Consider the following 21510-nt stretch of genomic DNA (forward strand, 5'->3'; position numbering starts at 1 on the left):
TTTCTATTTCAAGATGGACCAATAAGTCTTCATAATTGAGATTTTTCAGTACTTCCTTATCTGTTTGTTTAATAAAAGGATTATATAGAATGAAGACATGTTTGAACGGGTGACGCTATTATGATTAGTCAAATAATCATATAGTTTATAATCCACTTTATAATCCATCATATATATCCAGCCAGATAAGTACAAGGAGCTTGAGTAACATTTACTTGATTTTGTTTTTATAAGTATGTACTATCAACTTCATGCCTACCAGGCATACTTGATTTGTAGATAAGTGGTCGAACAGGCTGTTCTTTGCACAACCCAGCTTCGTCATCTTGTCAGCTTCTTCGTAACCATTAATACCAACATGACTTGTCCTCCACCACAGAGCTAAAATCCTTCCTTATTTCCTGAAAAGAACTGAAATGATCCTTCACTTTTCTGCGATTAGTGATTCCAAAATCTATGTGTAAATATTATTTGTATTGCGCCAGGAGAAACATTCTCATGCCTTTCTCTCTAGGCTTCCATTGCAACCTGCATTTTCTCATTATAATTGTCAAATCCAGCTTTGCATGGTATAACAGTAACTTGAATATTCACTCTGCTTTTGAGAGGAAAGTGCCTTGGAATTGTAATCTTCGGATTACTTAACGGTTTATGCACCAGTATTCCTCTCGTCGTGTAAGCTTTTGAAATAAAAAAAAATCTTTCTTATATCTTAAAAAACCTGGTTGGATTTCCAAAGTTGCAATAGGAATCGATTTCACTCTACCAGTAATAAGCCATATTGCGGTCAACAACAATGATTAAATGTTCAGGTGTCGCCAAGATTAATCTCATTTGTAGAATTGCAGTGGGCCGTTTGTAGCTGAGGTAGTTAAGCGACTGCGATACGACCCCGGCGGGGCCGGTTCGAATCCGAACTAGAGGGTCGACTATTATTTTTGTGGTCCCACGAAAACGTGACCCCATCCCACCATAGTTAGAAAAGGTTATTCACCTCCAGATAACCCCCCTATATCATAAATGGCTATGAATAAGGTAAAAAAAAGTTCTGGAAGTGATTAAGGATTTTTTAAAAAAATGCCTGCAGGGCGATAAGGGGGTACATTCGTGGAAAATAAATAGTAGAAGAGGGCGAGGTATATCAAAGATCACCTAAAGGAAACCTAACAGAGGAATGGCTCTTGGAAATGGTGATCAGTGGAAGAAGGCACACAAAATTCAGGCTAAGGAAACCAACTTTAGGGGAAAATCCTAAATGAAATAATGCTCAAAGATACGTAATAATGATATAAATGCTGTTAATAAACTTTTTTCCCCGTTATAATCCCAATTATAACAAAAAAATATACTCCGAATCCTTTAATAAACTCTATTCAAAATTAAAATAATAATTTTCGCCAGGCAATGAATGCCGTTGTGTAATTTCTGTTACAAACTGAAATATACGGATACATACGTCTATCTATTTTTATCTATATATTTCCATTTAAATATTTGTACTTATCCGTTTAAATTTAAAATATACAAAGAAGGTTTATGTTAATTTTAAAGATGTATTCCAATATTTTATAAAAATAATACTACTAACACCAATTATCCAATGTTTACCAAACAAACGAGAAAATATTAATATGAATTATAATTTTAGATTATTTTTTATTTCGATCATTTCTTTAAATTTTAAATATAAGTACCTCATAAATACTCTAACATATTACAATGGCATGATTTAGGTTTTTTGAGTTACTACCCATTTGTTACAATCATGATTTTTTGTTGTATAGATTTGTAAGGTATACAAATATTTATTGCACAAGGGAAGAGGGTATGTGATAACGAACCTAGACATAAATTATATCTTAATGACTTATTATTGCCATGTAACCCTATAAATTTAGAATTTTGAACTAGTATATATGTTATTCAGAAAAGGCTTCATTCGAATTTTATACCTCTCAGTCACCTACCTGCAGAGGTTCCAAGTTTGTATCGAACATCGCCCTTGCTCAATTTCGATTGTTCCCAACTTTATTAATTCATTTTTTACAATCGATATTTTGCAATATAATTACAACATTACTCGACTGAATCGAGTGCTTTTTCCTGTTATGCTAAAAAACCTTCGTGATGGGTTTAAATGTATCAAAACAGTGGTAACATTTATTTTATAATAAACAAATAAAATAGTGCGCTATGATTAACTAAAGTACATAAGTAATCCAGTAATAAATATTTCTATTTTTTTCTCTATTCTTTTAAGAACTCAATGACCACTAAATTTATAGAACAAAAAATATTGCTTCACTAGAAAATTAATATACCAACAAATAATAAAAACAATTTTTTTATTTTTTTAGGTTTTAAAACTACTATAAAATTTAATTAAAGTCAGTTATTCGGCAACATTGATTGTGGGTTATTTATTTGGATTTAAACTATTTTAATGATCATTAATTGGAAATTTAATAGCATATTCATACGTTTATGTATTAATAATTATTCACTCAACATTTATTTTCAATAAAATTTTGTGGAGTCTTTGTTTATAAGACTTACGTTTATTTGAATTAAAATAAGACCATATTTAAATAGGTGATCATATATAACAGAATGATGTATACTTTAAAATCATACTAGAAAGAAGTCTTATATAATATATTAAAAATATTTGTATGCGTTCTAGTATAGTAGAAGTAATTTCAGATTCCTAGGAGTTTTGAAAAGTTCTAAGCATTACTTCGTCGTGGTTCACTTTTTTAAAATATTTTTACGGTAAATTGACTTTTAACTTGTTTTATTTGAAAATATCCTTCATTTTTTTCCTCAAATAAATTTGCTATACAGGGTCTTCAATACTCGATTAAATTTACATTTTTTAAATTTATGAGAATTTCGAAATGAAACTTGATAGTCATAGTTGTAGTGAATGGTAATTTTTTTGGCAGTACAATAAACTTCATAACTTTATCCAGTTTCCAGCGGACTTATGGAATCTCTCATGATATGAAGCTTAAAGAAAGAATCTAATCTTAAAACAATTTTTTTCGGTCAATGTCCACGACCGGCCGAAAATCCTTAAATGCATTATGATGTCACACTCATACGCTGACTGATTCTCGATTATTATGACGAATTCTTACGATAAATTGAATTCTGAAACTGTTTTATTCCTTATGTTTGTTCGACATTATGAAACATTTTCTCCCAATTCGTTAAAAAGCGACAAAAAAAAAATACTTTGTGGAAAAGTACTTAGCGATAGGAAAAACCACCGATATAAAATCGTTTTAAAATTAGATTCTTAATGAGAATCCTTAATTTAAAATACCTCCCTTCGTTGGGAATTCCAGAGCTAAGGGCGCAGCAGAAGTAAGGATTAATAAGCCGATTTTTTTAAGGAGTATTTTTTTTTTTATGTTGTAATATTACATTATGTCATATTTTTGGACATTGGTAATATGGATGAGAACTCCACACAATATTTTCAAATATATAAATTAAATGATTACAAAATAAGAAATTAACAAAATGAGAGATAGAACAGAAAAATAATAATAATAAATTCAAAAAATTAAACTGAACAATTTACAATATTTACGCTTAGCCTGGGAAACTTTGGGAGATCTCGCGCTTCTCTTTCAACCGCTTCACAAGTTTTAAAAGCCACAAAATGTCGATATAACAATCAAATGAATAAGGAATACTAATTTTCAGGGAACTCTGAAAAAAAGAAATGGTGTCTACCGAGTATTAAACACTGTGCATATAACAGCGTATTCACTGACGTTTATAACTTCTGAGCTGTAATGACAACATAGGAGGGTTTAACTGAGAGTCGTACCAGGAATTCTGATTTCCATTGTGCAATATCAGGTCACCTGAAGCTTGATAACCCTTTAGCCCCCGTTCAGCTTTTATTATCAATTAGTGTCCTTCCATTCTAAGTTGAACTTTTTCCTATCAAAAACTCGGGTTGACAAATAGGTGTCGGTCTATGAATTATGTCAGTTCAGGGTCTACTGGGGCTTTGACCTGAAAGTACTCATAGCAAATCTTTTTGCTGTGTATCATGACCTTCTGAACACCACTTCGCATTGTATGAAATGAATATAAAGTACTGAGTGGGTTTTCCTGGGATATATCTCGTTTTATATCGAAAAGGATATTTTTTTATCTTGGGGTTCTATAAGCCAATCGTGTGGTACTAGATACTATGAATATCATATTATTATTGTCCGTGTTGGACCACTGTTAAATTATTTTCAAACTTCTCATATTCGTCCATTTGTAGATTATTTGAGTTCTAAAATTTCCCATCTTTTCTTTGTCCAAAACAACTAAACGTAATCTTGGACAATTTAATTTGTTACTAATGATGTGAAAATTTAAATTATTAATTTAAGAATATATGATAATTTTTTTTAAAGTTTATTTTAATCATTATGTTATTATTTTAATATACCAGCCTTTATTATTCAGGATCTCAAAATGTTAGGTCAAATCCCGAAAACAATAAGAGATCAACAGCTTAAAATAATTTTAGATTAGAACTAAAAAAAAATATATTTAAATATATATTTATTGCATAAATTAAACCTTTGAATTAATAAATATTTTAAACAGTTTCTAAAACAATCATACAATTTATCTGATCAATTACCAATCTACTCTATATCGACAATAAATTATATTTTCACTTCTACAATTTTAGATTTTTTGGTGTCTGATGTCTACAAAGTATGTTCAACAATTTCTGAACTTTTGCATTTACTGATTTACTGGTGTGATGTAACTGCCGAAGTTGAGTTGAAATATCTGTTAGATTACATAAGACTTATGTACAACATTAAGAAGACTTATACATCTTATTTCATATGCATTAAAGACCTTTGGATATTTAATTCACTCATGTGATAAAAATAATCGGAGTCCCCCTACACACGTAGCTAGAAAATTTGGATTTCGGGTTCTTTTTTATGCGTGCTGGTGGTACAAATTGCTAAAGGCCGCTAAGATTTTTTTGTACATCTTTTAATGATTTGCGTGCAAACTGTGAGCAAAATCGAACATATCTAATGGGCGAAATGAGTTCAGAATTCGATTCCCCGGAAGAATCCGTAACGATTTTTCGAGTTCCCTAGACCGGCCTGCAGACTAAAATAGCCTTCGTGATAATGTTGTTTCAATATATGATTGAATTCTTCAATTAGGCTATAAGATTTTTTTTGTTTTATTTATATTTGCTTTGGAATCTGTTGGTTTATCAGTCGAAGAAACATATTTTGCTACAATATATGTTAGGTTTCCTTAGTACGTTTTTCTACTCGTAGTTCACAAAAGCTTAAGGTAGGCTTTGTAATTATCTGATCCGGTTTTGTAATTTCTTATAATTCTCAACACGTGGTGGGTTCCAATCCAGGTTGGCACTCCAACAGCGGGTCTAGGTTGCCGGGTTGCTAAGCTCTGTAAAACATCTTCGTAAAAGAAACTGGCACACATATAGTTGACAGCCCGTCAAACTATTATCTCAGCCATGCTTGGTGGACTTGGATTTTAGCCTGTTCTTTTTATTTATGTATCTAGTTTATAGCTTATGTATAAAACTCATCTAAAACATTAAATCCAAGCACTTTTTTTTTGCCAGACAATTATCTCAGTTATCTTAGTTTCTATCAAAATTACTTATTCATAGTGCATTAGTTTAAAACTAGCATTAACCATCATTCATATACCACTTCATAGTTTGCTAGTGTTGCTTGTGTCGTAGATTTAGAGTCTAATGAAGACTTATGTACAATGGACTTAATAGTAGTTGTGTGTTAGACAAGAAATAGAAAAATTTTAACAGTGATTGTAAAAATCTGGAAGGTCTTCCGTATGTTTTTACGATAGTGGTGTACAATGGTAGTGGTATAAGCCTACCACAAAGATCTACAACATAATCTTCAAAGCAAACTAGGTGGTGGTCTGTGAAGGATAGCTGATGGTTGTCCCAAAATGAATAAGATATTTTGACAGTAACCAAGATCATTTCGAATTTGAGCTGAGCAAATTTCATACGCGGATTTGATGTTTCGAATGCTTTTCACTTCTTTTTCTTTTCCAAAGCGCTACCCTCACCACATCAAGTAGCTGTCCTTTAATTCCGAACTTCGAGTTGGGTTCACAAATCTTTTCGAACACAATCTACCACAGCCTTGGAGGGCCTCTTGGTATAGTGACATTTATCGTCAATAAATTATTTTGTTCTATAAAGAAAAGGCCATCCTTTTGAAACGGCCTACTCAAAGCCTACTGATATCAACCATTCTTTCAACATTAGGTTCATTTGGAAGGAGTATGCTTCTCTGCTCGTGCGTGATGAGGATGTTTGAAAGTCATCACAATCTGCAACACTATGAATTAGGCTTTTTGACAGTTATCGAGATCTTTTTGGTTTTAGCTCGACAATAATTTATGCACATATTGGCAGATGATCTATACACAAAAGAAGTGGTAGATTAAAATTAACTCACTAATTTTCGTGTTCATAGCTGTAGGAATTTTTTTTTCCAAAGACGAAGTAACTCTTTATTGCTAATTTGTCTAACTGCTCATTGTAGCCTGTATATTTTCAAGTTAAGCAAAGGCACACGGGTACACTATCGTTGATTTTTCGGTCATCTGATCGAGTACATATGGCCACAAGTACTTATCATTTGTTTTTATTAATAGCGTTTGGAAAAAAATCTAATGCTTAAACGAATGAGCTTTTAATAAACACTTCTCTGCCTTACTTACACAATCTGCGAGATAGGAGTCTCGAAAAATGTACGTGGTAGGTCGGTAGTTTACCGTGGTGCGAGTACAAACGTGAGACTCGAAAAGATGCGGGTAATAGAGGACTGAATGGTTCAAGTCCATCAAGCATGTTTGAGATGATAGATTGGTAGGCTGTCAACGATAAAAAATGTGGCAATTTCTTCTACAAAGTGTTTTGCTGTGCTGGATACCAACCACTTTTTTGGAATTAGAAACAGTAAGAGATAAATTAATTTTGGCCAATGGATGAATAAACTAAACTGGAGATATGTGGAATAAAATAAAAGTCAAGTATAAAGTTTCATACGATGGCTTACGAAATTAATTCTAAATCGGAGCCGGTAAACTTGTTTAGAGTTACCACTTTTTCATTTAGGACTGTGATGTAAGGTTTCTGTCAGAAACAAAAAGTTCACTTATTCAATCCTTGGTGAAAGAAGAAGGGTGTTGGAAACTAAATGAAATTATGTCTCTCATTTGTGTTTCATCTTCTCTTCCCAAATTACTTTTTTTTTTTTTTTTGTAGGGAAAGGAGAGAAATATGCATTCTGACATAAAAATAAGGGAATTCCTGCTGTTCATATTATTAGTGCTCATAAAATATAAAGAATTTCAACTAAAAACTTTTTTTCTGGAGTGTTTGCCAAATATTTGGGAGCTAATTACTTTCAATTTCTATTGCTCATAATCAGGTTGGCATTTCATAAAACAATTCACAATAAATATAATTCTGTCCAACATTTGCATATAATTGAAGGATTGTTTGTCACATTCTTTCAGGTTCTTTCATATCATTTCGGTACTTCGTCATTTGGATTTATTAAGATATTTTGGCACAGTCTATAATTATTTTGAAATTAAGTTGATTCTTTGCTGATTTGGTCAATGCGAAATAATTCCAAAATTACTAATGACTCGGCAGTGGGGGCTTGTGTAATTAACTGGCACACTTCCAAGTTGGTTAGGTAGCGAGGCGGTTCGTCTTAATATTCCTACACCATTTGCGCACTCCAATAACATTATTAGTGGATCTTCCACTCGAATTGTATAAACAATTAAATATAAAGGATTAAACATATCTGTAATATTGGTTTTTAATTTATTCATCGATCGTAGATTGGATCGAACCAATAAAATTCATAAAATTATTTAATTCGCTTCTTTTATTTTATAAATTGAATTTGATTATAGACATAAATGATTGATTGGTATTGATGAACAAATTCGTTGATGCATGAATAAGTACTTGTAACTCTGACGATAACGCAAATATTGAGGACATACACTAAATATCGATTGTAGAGACTTATTTAATTTCTACTGTTTTGTTTAATATTTGTGTAGTTTTTGGAATTGTTTTCATCATTTACATTCCCTATTATCATTATTAGTATTCTCTAGAAACGAAAACTATAACACAGCTTCATAAAAATTCCGTCTAATATATTGGAGGAAATATTTCGATTCATTTCAGTGCAGATAGATTTTAGAAAACCAATAAATAAATTCGAAGTAAAGAAAAAGAGTAAACTAAAAAAAAAAAAGTATTGATGTAAGTTTTTTTTTCTTTTCTATTCTCAATTAATAATTTGTTAAAGAAATTTTTAAGTATCGCCATGAAGAATATATCACAAATTAGAAAATTCACATTTCACAAAGCTAAAAATGTCTTATATTAATATCAGTGTAAATTATATATTACATGTAGGCTTTTATTTATTCTTATCCTGCATTTTATGGTAGTATTTTAATTTTTAAAAGCACACTGTTATAAGAAACTTATTTATTATAGTACGAATTTATAATAAAACCATTACAATTTATTAAATCCTTATAATAAAATATAAAATTATTTATAAAATTAAAAGAATAAAAGACAAAATAAACACTCAAGACTGTTAGTTACGGTTTATTGGTAAGTTCATTGCGTTTGGGCTGACATTAAATCAGCAGACGATCGAACATTTATTCAAGAAAGATTTTAGTGTTTATTCCATGGCAAATATCTTGGAAAATATTTACAACACGGGAACATCATAAAAACATGCCTTATTTAATATATACTGGCTAGGTGACATCGTCTGTTCAACAAAGAGTTCCCAAGCAATGGGTGTTTTCATCTATGAACTGATGGACAAAACAAAAAATGGAAAAACATATTTTGAAATAAATAATAATGAAAATGAGATAAAGAAGGATATTAAAATAAATTAACCTGGTTTGCCAAAACGACAAGGTTAGTTTGTCATTTTTCACCCCCAAACGGTAAACTTTACTATTTTATTTATACAGTAAAAAAATGAATAAATCTGTAGAATCACGCTCGACCACAAGATTTTTCCCCAATTAAGGTGCCCAATTTATAGGACTGGGTGGATCCTGGAGGGCTCCCGAACCCATACGGTTGACTCATGACTAGAGTAATAGAATAAATAATTATCTACCACAGCCTAATTCGAACCCAGGGCCTTGGAGTTAGTAGCACAGTAGATTTAATAATAATCTAATCTGTTGTATTTTAATTATTTCCTTTTAATACCTTTTTTTTCGCAGTCAGCTTACAACTATTTATTTTATTTACAATATGACTGTATGTATTAATTATGTTATATTTAGTTAATAACGAATTAAGTATTATATATTGATATTAGGTATTTTTATCGTCAAGTCTTAAAAAATATTTTCTCACTGTTTTGACATTACCATACATTCCAAAATGAGACATCTTGGCAAACGATTCATTTCTCCGAAGCTATTAGACGGATAGACGTTTATTAGTGCTCAATGATGCTTGTCAAATTAACTTTAAAGTAGATTGATAAATGACATTTTTCGTCCGTACGTCATTTTCTTTGATATTTGCCAAAATAAAGTCACAAAATGGTGATTTTTCATTTTTTGAAAAGAAAAATGTGTATTGAGTACTACAAAACATAGAGAGCTTTACAAGGGCTGAAATGTGGGCAAATGTACTCTATTTTAAATCAGATATGCCTGTTTTTTGTAGAAGGTACTTTAGAAGAGTTTTACCATAGAATAAAAATTTTACGACAATTATATAAAGATTATTTTTATACACAATAAACTTGGGGTCGTTTAGGTTTAATTTTCATTCCAAGGTGAACGACTTATAAATTAGAAATCGATTTTTCGCGCTTTTTTTCCTAAAAGAATTCTACTACTAGAGTACTGCTAAAGTACTAACTAATTCTTGATGATAGGAAAAGGTGGTGGTCAGCAATAGGCTCAATTGCCAGCCTTTTTTCACGATTCATTCCTTAGGTTGCCACTTTATTGAAGTACCAGCTGGGTACTCGATTGCAGAGTCGATTTGTAGCTAATAGAACTCAAAATAAATTACTGTCTATTGCGTAGATTCGTATCCAGACCTGTTCAATTTTTTTAAACAAAATAAATATTCCCTTTTTTTTACTTTTTATTATATTAATGAAGTCACTTATTATTATTATGTAATTAAAATTTTATTTTTTCATTATCATATATAATATTAAAACTTGAGTATTGATGACCGATGTTACCAAACCAATTTTTTTTTAATTAAAAAAATATTTGAAAAAGCAGTTGATATTTTTTCTATATTTGCAAATATTTTGGAATGAAAGTTTTAAGAATAGTGTACTAGTTTTGATAATTAATTATTATTTTGTTATAATTTTCTTCTTTCTTATTTAATTTTTTCTGTGTTGAGCGATTTAATTCCTTTCCTTGTAATAAATCTTTTTACTAATAACTACTAATACTACTGGTACAAGTATTTGTAGTTAATGGGGGAACTAGTCCGGCAAGTGGGCCTCCTGGTCCTTTTTGCCAACCCCTGGTAGCTACTAGAGTTGCTTCTGCGTTCTAACCAAGGTGGGAGTGTCAAGCTAAATTTTTTGGGACCGCCGAAAAATAAATATAAGCTGCTCCATTTCGTTCCGAACCGAGAGCTCTGGGACCTGCTCCCCAACCTGCACGGCCGTAACGTCCCTACTGTTAGCATGATCAATTTTAATTTTTATTATTTTAAATCGATTTTTAATTGATTCATTTAATATAGATTTTCTTCCTTCTTTTTTAATTTAAGAAATCTATTTTTTTTCTTTCCTTTCTAATAATAAGTATATTATTTTATTGTAAATGTTAATAATAATTTGATACATTTTTTATGACGAGTAATACCTTTATAAATGTATAATGCTTGCTAAGACATTTAAATTTAAATGACTTTATACTTCAGTTAAATGTAAAGTTTCATCACTTTTCCCTTTTTCTAAAGGCACTAAAAATATATATATTGATATCTTCATCCCTATTTTACAGTAATGATTTTCTATAAAATCATTTTTTTATTTACCATGTTTATGGGGATTTTATTGAATGTATACGAATTATTAAAATTTATAAGTAAGCTTAACTCTAAACAGAATTATACCAATGAATTATATATCCTGGGGCATTTATCCGTACGGAGCATATTATGTACTGCTTACTTAGACCAATCTAATAGTAAGAAATATATTTTATAAATATTATACATAAATATAATTGTTAATTTTTTTTGTATCGCCACTGTTACAGTTTTGATTAAAATCCATGAGGATATTCTGTCTTCCTTGGTCCATGTAACATGATTGATGCCTTCCCCGTATACGCCTAAGTTTGCCAGGCCGGAAAATAGCAAATCTTCCACGAAATTAAGCCATGGCTCTGCTAGTATATTATAAAATAACCTTTTTGTTCATCTTAACAATAAAAGCATTTCGTAGCGTCAAAATGTTTTCTCGGTAAAGATGTGGGCGTTGTAGAACAATGGAAAATTGTATGAAATTCTGAAGATCAACATGGTTCACATTTAGCTCAAAGTTTCTATGGATATTTGTTAGGATTCTATAAAGTTTGAAAGCTGTCAGCCATTTTGAATTATGTGAGCTACTGAATGAATAAATGAATTAATAATTGAAAATTTTACTTTGTCGTATTTATGATTAAACTTTTTATTTTTTATCATAAGGCTTTTTTGATCATTCATGATTTCACTATTAACTTCCTTCTAATTCTATGTTCCTTCTAATTTTCCAGTGCTTTATAATTTAGAAAAAAACTATATTTGGAATTGTTTGTATTTAATTGTTTACTATGGAACTTTTTGGAAACTATTGACAGAGAAATATAAAAAAAAGAAGCCTTAACATTTTCATTATTGCTAAAAAATTTGTTAATAAATCATCAAATATATTACGAACTTTTTAATTTCATTCTATTTGATATTAAATTCAATTGCATTCTAAAAACAGTTGAGCTCTTTTTATTATTGAGTGGATTTGGTTTTATTTTCTTAATTATTAAAAACGAAGTAATTTTAACTTAAACAGTATTTTTTTTTGTTTTTAATAATTTAAAAAAATAGATAAAAACTCTGATTCCATTTCAAAATCTTATTTTTTTTTTTTTGTATATTCAAATTTTTAGATTTACTGCCCCGAGATTTAAGTAACCAGTGATATTTAGTAACAGTGAATTCTTTTTCTTTGTGCTATTGTGTTAACATTCTATATGAATTGTTTATATAGTCGACAATAGTTTCTCTTAGGAGGTTTAAGTCCTTGTTGATGGCATATGTAAGTATCCTACTCATTTATGGAAAGCCTTTTCTAAAGAAAGCACTCAGACAATAGAAAAACCTTTCATGCTGATCTGGAGTAATACTCTTTTCGAAAAAACGGCAGAGTTACTTTGAAATATACTAATAAAATATTCATATTATTACTAGATTTAACAATATCACAAAAATAATAATAATAAAATATTATTATATTAAATAATATAGTACTATAGTAATAAGACCCAGAATATTAAATATTGTTCATGAAATGTGCTGACTTTTATAAACTTACTGAAAAAGGTAAAACAAAGCAGAATTTGACTTCAAAAATAAATAAAAAATTTAATTGTATTTAATATTTATATACATTATTTTTTTTAAATTATTTTCTAAATACAATTATTTATGATGATGATCCTGTATTTTCCCATGTCCAAATAAAAAAATATTATTTTTTTTTTTTTTATTTTGTAGTTATTAATTTTCCTCTTAATGGAATAGAATTAGAAATTCAATTCTCAGTATGTATTATATTTGTTATATTACTTATACTTTACCATTCCAAAAATATTTGAATCAACTAGTAAGAAGTGTTTTTGTGTTCTTAGTGTACAATGATAAGTTTATAGCTTAGAAGAGATAAATAAATTTGTCTATATATCTCGTTTTAACTGTAATTATCATGAACATTAAAACATAAATGTAGGAATTTAAATTCGATAGTACATAATATATTTAAAAATATAATCTCCCATGGATGAAAAAATTTGATTTCAGGTACAATTTTTTTTCATCTTGAATTCACTGATTTATAAGAATTTTTTTATCATTTTAATTAGATTTCCTTTTAATATAAAATATCTAAAAAATACTACGTTATTGATAATTCAACATTAATCTAAAAGTAGGTGCTAGAATAGTTATGTAGCACTTCCTCTCTTGCAAGTCATCTATTTTTAAAAATTCAAATATAAAAAGAAATAATTCTAATATAAAACATAATTATAAGTAATAAACATTTATTAGGATGTGATAATAATAAATTTCCATGGTGCCTTGGCTGGTTTCATCCGCTTTTGGAAAATATATAAGAAGAACCTATATTTATTGTTAACATCTTACCTGTTGTACATGAGAACATCTGGTTTCCATATCCTATGTGGTGGTATTCTTAAGTCCTTAACTCCACCGTATTCGCTTGCATTCCAACGAAGATTTACATCATTCCATTCCTGCAATAATTTCCAACTATGTGCAGAACAGTAAAAGTTTCAGCTTATTTCATCAAATCAGTGAGGAAAAGCGGGCTGAAAATGTCACAGAAAATTATTCAAAACCAATTTTCACTTACTAAAGTTTGATCCCTTGTTTGAGCGATTCATATTTACCTTTTTTTTTAATTCGTACAGTAATCCATATATAATTTTGAATTTAGACAGATATTATATCCAAAAAAATTTTTTTTTTGCATTAGACTACAAATACAGTAATAATTTAAAAAAAAAAATTAAAAATGGGAGATATTTTGAACGTTTCTCTATAAGCTATGAAAAGTGAAAAAGAATAATTAAACATAAGGATAATTGCATTTCGTAGATTTTTGTTTTCAAATAAATGTGTTTGTTACTTAATAATTATTAACAGTTGTGTACCATGTATAAAAATGTGAGTTCAATGTTTCTAGAGGTGGTTTAATATCAATAAATACAGAGTGATTTGCAAGAACGCAGTATATTTAAGATTTTCGCGTCCCTGTAATCAACAACTAATAACTATTAACAATTATTTTTTATTAAAAAAAAAAAGTTAATACAATAATTTTAAATGCTTAATAATCATGTTCCTAGCAACTCGTTTACTTACCAGAAATGCAGCATCTTTTTACTATTTAGTAAAAGAGCAGTAATTATATATTACTTACTGCATGTTTACTAAAAAAAAAAATCCATTTACTGCGTATACTACCTGTTAAAGATTACATGTTGCGAAACAAAAATTAGTATTAATTTGTCGGTGAATGAAATCTAAGTGAAAATAGTGAAACTATTCCAAATATTGTATTTTTTCATTTTTTTTGTAAGTTTTCACCTTAAAAAATAGTTAGAAAAGTAGGTTGGTAAAAATTCAGTAATTAGTATTTTGTGTATTAAACCTTATCGGTCGTAAGTCACTTCCCACACGACAACAAACAATGCTTTTTAACTATGGTAGTAGGTAATGTAGGAGGTGACAAGGCGAAACAAGGCGAAACTCAACAATTTCTTGGACAAATTTTTTTTGGGATCCTTCGTAGATATGGTTTTGTGTCCTGGGGTAGATTAATTTTTGTGGCTTGGGGCTGATAAAACTGTAAGTTTTGGGGCAAATATATAAAACGATGTTTTCCCGCATATCGCCATTACATTTAGTAAAGTTGCTAAGTCGCGACATCTCACAGTCATTATACATATGACAGTTAAACGTGGCGGTTAATGCGAATGTTAGCCCACTGAGATATTTTGCAATATTAATGATCACACCAGACCCAGTGTGACATTACTGTCAAGATTGTAAAACTGTCATGACAGTGAGTGCTGTCATAACTGTAACTATCAAATAGTTACACCATCGTAATGGCTAGCACTTTTACCACAATAACGGAAACTGTACGATATTCCACTATCGAGGCGTATACATGTGATATTTAAGGTGACCGTTGCTTCATTAATATTACTTTTAATATCAAATATAATGCAAGAGTTAGTGAGAAAGTACAATCATGACTGTAACAATCATACAGTTGCAATTAGAATAATTCTCCAAGAGTGGGTGAACTAGCGGGTATTTTCAAGGCACTTTGATATTTTTTTGTCGGAAGAAACGCCAGAACTCTAATAAGCAGTGCTGTCATTAAGTAATGATACCGTAAATTATCCGTGATAGAGAAAGTGACATTTCCTCTTCTATATCATTCCTTTTCTAAATAAATAGTTATTAGAATCTCGTATATGTATGAAATAGATAATTTCCAATAAAAATGTTATTATCCTATAATCCTGAAATTCTTTAGCATATTTACCGGAACCAGCTACAACCTAGTGAGAGTCACGTATAAAAAACTAGGGACTAATAACAGTTAAATAATATAATGCACGAAATGTATTTAATTTTTTTTAAAAAATAAATAAAATAGGCTTAGTGAAAAAATTATTTTAAAACTTTTCAGGTCAGGTAAATTAATTCATAATTAAAGGCCATCATATCTAACTCAGGTCACTTAAAGCGCTTTCTAGAATAATGAATAATTTTAAATAGCATAGCTTCTTTTAACGCATTCTTTTGTTTTTAAAGAAAATAATTGTTTTGAGCAAAATAATTGTTGTGTTCAAAATTGTTTTCAACTTTTTGAAACCTGATATGCAATTGAATAAAAATTTTAGTAAATAGCTCGACTCCAGGTTTTCTCGAAAAGGAAATTTTCTGTTTTTTGTTTAAATATCTTTATAGACCGATATTTCATCGACAAGAACGGTTTTCATTGTGGTGAAATACGCGTACATTTTCAAAATTAAATTTCCAAAAGATTTTTTTTTTTAATATTAACATCTTTGGAGTGCATCTACATATAATGTTCTTTATAAATTTAATATATCGAACGGATGTTTAATTACCCATAGTTTTTTTTTATGCTTTAATGCTATTTATCCCTAAACCAAATGGTATTTTTTTCGATTGTTAATTCACTGATAGGACTGCTACAATTTACCAAGAACAAAAACAATTTCCTTTCTCGGAAAATTTCTTAAAACTTAATTAAGTTTTTCTTTACTCAAAGTGATAATTAATTAGAAATTTTCAATTATATTTTCTCTCACTTCTAGTTATTTTAGGATGAATGGACTTTTTATTTTTTAGATATTATGTTACTTGGTAATTTATCTTTCATAAATGTCAAACTCAAGATTTTTTTGTTTATCTGTTTTTTTTTTTTTTTATTGGTAAAATATTTTACTTTATTATACCAATATAAATAGGTTTTTCTTTTGCTTTCATTCAAAGTTATTTCATTTTCTATAGAAATAATACGAAATGAAAAGAAGAAATATTCCATGGCGACAAAATCTTAAATTAATAGCAATATTTAACGGGCATTGTTTAATAAGTTTTATACTTAATAAATGTGTTTGTGTGTGTGAGTGTAGGGTGGTGGTCAATACTTCATACACCTCCCTTCTTATAAAGTGTGAAACTTCAATATAACAGGTTAGTTTATTTCAGCGTTATACAGATGTTTCCGGGAGGAAGGAGTTAATATACTGTGATATCTCGTAAGTAAAAAAAAAAGAGAGGAATGAAAAGTACTTATTGGGAATAATGCAGCTGTCCGGGGTATGCGTTCAGAGAAGTTATACTATGCATATATTTTCATACACATCCACACACATACATAAATTTCGCACATTATGAATGATTATTACTATTGTTTTGTAATAACTAGTTTTTTTCAACATCTTTATTGATATTTCCAACTGGGTATTATATAATACATTCAGTAAATTTGATCTTAGTTAAAATGGAGTGTTACAGGCGTGTAGAGAAACTACTCATTAGCAGTAGCACTCAAATGACATTTTACATTAGCAGGTCTCGTGGCCATCTTCTTTACAGGCGTCTCGGTGGATTTTCAAGAATAGAAGAGGATGCAAGGTTAGAACCTAGAGGGTTTGAGTGGTTAGGGAGTTTATAATGGAAGGAGTGATATCTGGTTCGGGCTAGTTCGGTTACATAGGGAACATTAAGGTATTATATATGATTTTATTTGTGACAAAGTAAGGAGCATTGAGGATTTTACGAAGGATTTTGGATTTTAAGGATTGGATACGAGAGGAATTCGAAGGTTTAGGAGCCCCAAAGCTCAATTCTATATGCCCAGATTGGCCTTATTACAGTCATGTAGATCAGTCTTTTGTAACGAGTTAAACTAGTTGTTAAATAAAATATAAGATCCACACAGAAATCTCCATAAAATTAATTAAAATTGAGATCCCATCTTCGAATGGCAGCAATACATATAGTGATGTAGATTCTTTGAAATTCATGTAGATTCACTCTAAGAATCATTAGGTTAAGTACACAATGTTTCCTTTAAATGGAAATAAATCGTTGTTAAATATCGTGTTGAATTTTTTTGTTGTAAATTATATAATTTCATAGAAAAAATCAAACTCTTCACACTTTGTTAACCCTTCATCATAATGTATGTTGCAGGTTTTTTCACTCATTTTCAATTTAAAATAAGGTACAATTAACATATTATAATTAATAGTTATGTAAAAATATAAACTAGCAATGACAAACAACATAAATGATAAACAATATAACTTCATTTCACTCTATTATGACTTCGTACCATTTTTATAAAAAAATCGACAAAAATCTATATTAATACTTAACACCCTTATTTCAATTGTTTACTTTTCTATTTTTATCACATATTTATCCTTTTCATAAATCTAAATTTGTTACTTCGTAATACATCATTTCCTTTATGAGATTTCAACATTACAATCAAACATTTAATTTTTATGGCGTTATCGTCCAAAACATTACTATCAGTAAAATTTAATATATTTTTTTAACTATTAAAAATTCATTTATTTAAATTTATAAACTTTGTTCGTTACTAAATAAATCATGAATGAATAGTGGAGATTTCCCCTCCCCATTTTTAATAACTGACTTAAATACTAACATTGAAACGGTTATATTAAACTTTATTGATGGAAAAAGTTAGTTAAAATTAAAAGACTTTAAATTAAAAAAAAATTCAATTTCACAGATGGTTAATTGTAGAATCAGAACGTTATAAAAATTAAACGTTGATTGGTAACTTTGATATCACATAGAGGATATTAAATAAAACGAAATAAAAAATATAAACTTTTGGAAAGGATCAATATGAGGTATAAGAAGATGAAAGATAAATAATTTGAATTAAGGGTGTTTATTAGTTGTAAAGAACTTGGTAATTTTGTTATTTAAATCGAAAATAGTGGTTATAAACCAGATCTTAATTGTATGAAAGGGTTTTGTTATAACTTTCTTTTCAGGAAAAAATAGCCCTTTTTAAAATTATTTTTAGATAAATAATGGGAAAATCTTATGACTAATGAAGACAAAATATCAAAAAACCTTGGACTTATATTCAGAATTTACTATAATTTTTTTTTAAAGAGTAGACGAATTTTCATCAAATCAGTCAAGGTTAGGAAAGCAAATTAAATTAAATTTTGGCTTTATCTCAGAAACATGTTAAATTTGTGAATTGATATTAAATAGAAAATTAACTGTGTAAATGCTGATATATATTTCAAATATTCTATAGGAATTGCATGAATAATTTAAAAAAAATGTTTATTGTGCATTATTTTATTTTTTTTAGAAAACAATAGAACTGGATAATGGGCAAAAAGCTCAAAATAAGTTACGAAAGTGGGCTATTTATTTCTGAAAAAAAAAGAATAAACTGAAAATGGTACACATTCTTCATGAAGTTAAATTATGCTGTGAATGAATGAATTGCCTTGTTTGTTAATGTTAATTTATATTTCAACACTATACTTAAATGTTATATGTGAATTATCTATTAGTCTAGATACAAAATAAGCTAAAAAGCTCATTATAATAAAGGTTTGATTTTTACCTTAAAATAATATAATTTATAGAACCATAACAACACTTCGAAAATTATTATTAAAAATTCAAATATTATTTAAAGGATAGTAATAACTAACGCCATTGCAGGTATGGCTTATAACGTATTTAGGGACAGTTAGATGTATATATCTAACTAAATCCTTCATCTCTATCAAAAAATACATTATAAACCATACTTAATACTCTTAAGGGTTTTTATGGTATAAATTATATTATTCCAAGGGTAAAAAATTAAACACCTAACATTTCTTTAAAACCTTTATATAATGAGGTTTTTAGCTCATTTTCAATCCACAATAACAGATATATGATGTATATTTGTATAATAACTTTTATATATAGTTAAAAATATATTTCTTCAGTTGTTAATAAATGAAATTGCTAGCAATCTTGTTTAAACAAAGAGGGACAGCTAAGGCCCTTTGAAGTTGAGTGAGGGAGTAGTAATGGAGGTGAAATATACATCATTATTAAGGGACCTTCCATGAAGAGGAATTAACAGAAACGCAAATAACTGCTATTTCGAGCTACCTAAACACACAGAAGCGGTAGGTAATTTACTAGGAAAACGTGATTGCTTCTACTAGGCCTCAATCTAACCCGTTCTCTCCTATGTGTCCAGGCTTTATCATGAGCTTTAGAGAATTTGCTATAGTTGATGAAATTTTGTTAAAATACTTGGAATTGCAATTCGTTTAACCCTTAGTGTGGGACGGCATTCAGATGAGCCCTTTCAATCTTTAATGGGTCCTGATCACAATTTTTTAAATGTTATCAATGGTTTGTAAATAAAATCAATAGTTACTACTTAATTAACCGAACTCAGTACTGGGCTGGGCTATTTGTAGTTGTCCGAGTGTAAACCTCTTGGGAATTTATAACGATGGTCCTGATTATATTTTCTAATGTAGTCGGCTTACATTAAAGGAATAACAGTACATTAACTGAAGAAGTATGAATAAGAGTAAGCCAGAGAATTCAAAAAGCTACGCAACAATCAATTGTAAAAACACGGTAAATATAGTTGATATGATGGAATCAAATCGAGTAAAATAAGCATCTAAATTTGTCGGGATAAAGTAAAATGATAATTAGTTTTAATCCGACGAGAAGGTCGAGAGAGAGTCGACCGAAACCCTCCAGGTCCGATGGTAAAAGAACGGGGCAGTGCCTAACTAGGACAGGGTGTGGAGAGAAGTGCTAATAGACAGCCCTTCTCGAAAGGGGAGCATATCGCATCGTCGCTGGGCAGACGAATACAGAGACAAATGTCACTATTAAATGAGAGGATGGTTAGAATCTATGCAATATATAATAGTTAAGGGTGGTAGAGGAAAGATATGAGGGACCAACTGGATCTTCTCGTATGACCCAAACGCTAACAATATGGTTGCGATATAGAGAAAAGAATCTGGTATTAAGATGGTGTGGAGAAAATAGCCACACGATTAAAGAGTTTCAAGAAAAAGTGAAAAGCCCCACAAAGGGTGTTAAAACTGTAGCGCGGCGGGAAGAATCTATGTGATCCTCAGAAAAATTATGGAGGAATTAAAGATTAGAAGATTTAAAGAAAAGAAGGACTAGAGAACAAGTTGCTGCTCCAGCGATGAGATGCTCACATTTTATTCATATCATTGTCCTTAAAATAAATGTTTCTCTTAACTATGCATAGCACCTTTAAAAAAATGCGGGTTTTTTCGCATAGTTATTCAATGATTCAATAAATAAATTAAAACTTATCACTGGAGATATTATAGCTTATATTACGCAATAAATAAACAGTAAAATTGAATAAGGCGGGCTCTCATTATGCAGGTATTGGATTTACGGGACAAATCTTCCTTTAAACTTTATAATTATAATGAAGTTAGTTGATTTTCAAAGGTAATCAGATCTGACAATGAACCCAGCGTGAATGAGGTCTATATTTGTCCAGCTGAACTAGTTGAAGACCCTCTGGTAATGAAAACTGGATTACGGATTCATCACTAGCCAAACAGAAGAGTAAGTAGTGAGGATGAAGGCTAATATTGAGTTACCCAGCCTTAGTATTCTGGATCATCCGGATCTTAACTTTTCAAGACCAAAAGAAGAAGTAAACTTAGTTGAGAAAGTGCCCCTTAACAATGCAAATGAATAACAGCTGCTTCTTTTTACACCTTTACAACAGTGGCCCTCTGTTTGACTACAAATATCTCAATCAGTTATCTCGAATTGGTGAAACATATTCATTTAGTAGTAGCATTAATTTGAGATTACAAAAAAAAAATGTTTATAAGCATAGTTCATTATTATGTTTATATAGGCTTCACTTTCTGATTCTTTAATAACATTATTTTTTATTTTTTTAAACATTATAACATTAACATTTCGCAGTGATATCCCCATATTCAGAACATTCTTTCTGT

General features: G+C 29.6%; 1 protein-coding gene across 5 annotated transcripts in view; it reads right to left on the reverse strand.

The window, feature by feature from the left end:
• LOC106684715 (neuronal acetylcholine receptor subunit alpha-7) overlaps positions 1 to 21510 on the reverse strand; it is a gene marked incomplete at its 5' end in the record, with an annotated part of 211926 nt that overhangs the window by 151700 nt on the left and 38716 nt on the right. For all 5 annotated transcript variants that reach the window (XM_067049508.1, XM_067049517.1, XM_067049514.1 and 2 more), the window contains 1 exon segment: positions 13529 to 13638. In XM_067049508.1, coding sequence (XP_066905609.1) covers positions 13529 to 13638 — 110 coding nt within the window.

The sequence above is a fragment of the Halyomorpha halys genome, unplaced genomic scaffold, assembly GCF_000696795.3.
Source record: "Halyomorpha halys isolate HHAL.00 unplaced genomic scaffold, Hhal_1.1 Scaffold604.1, whole genome shotgun sequence".
NCBI lineage: Eukaryota > Metazoa > Arthropoda > Insecta > Hemiptera > Pentatomidae > Halyomorpha > Halyomorpha halys.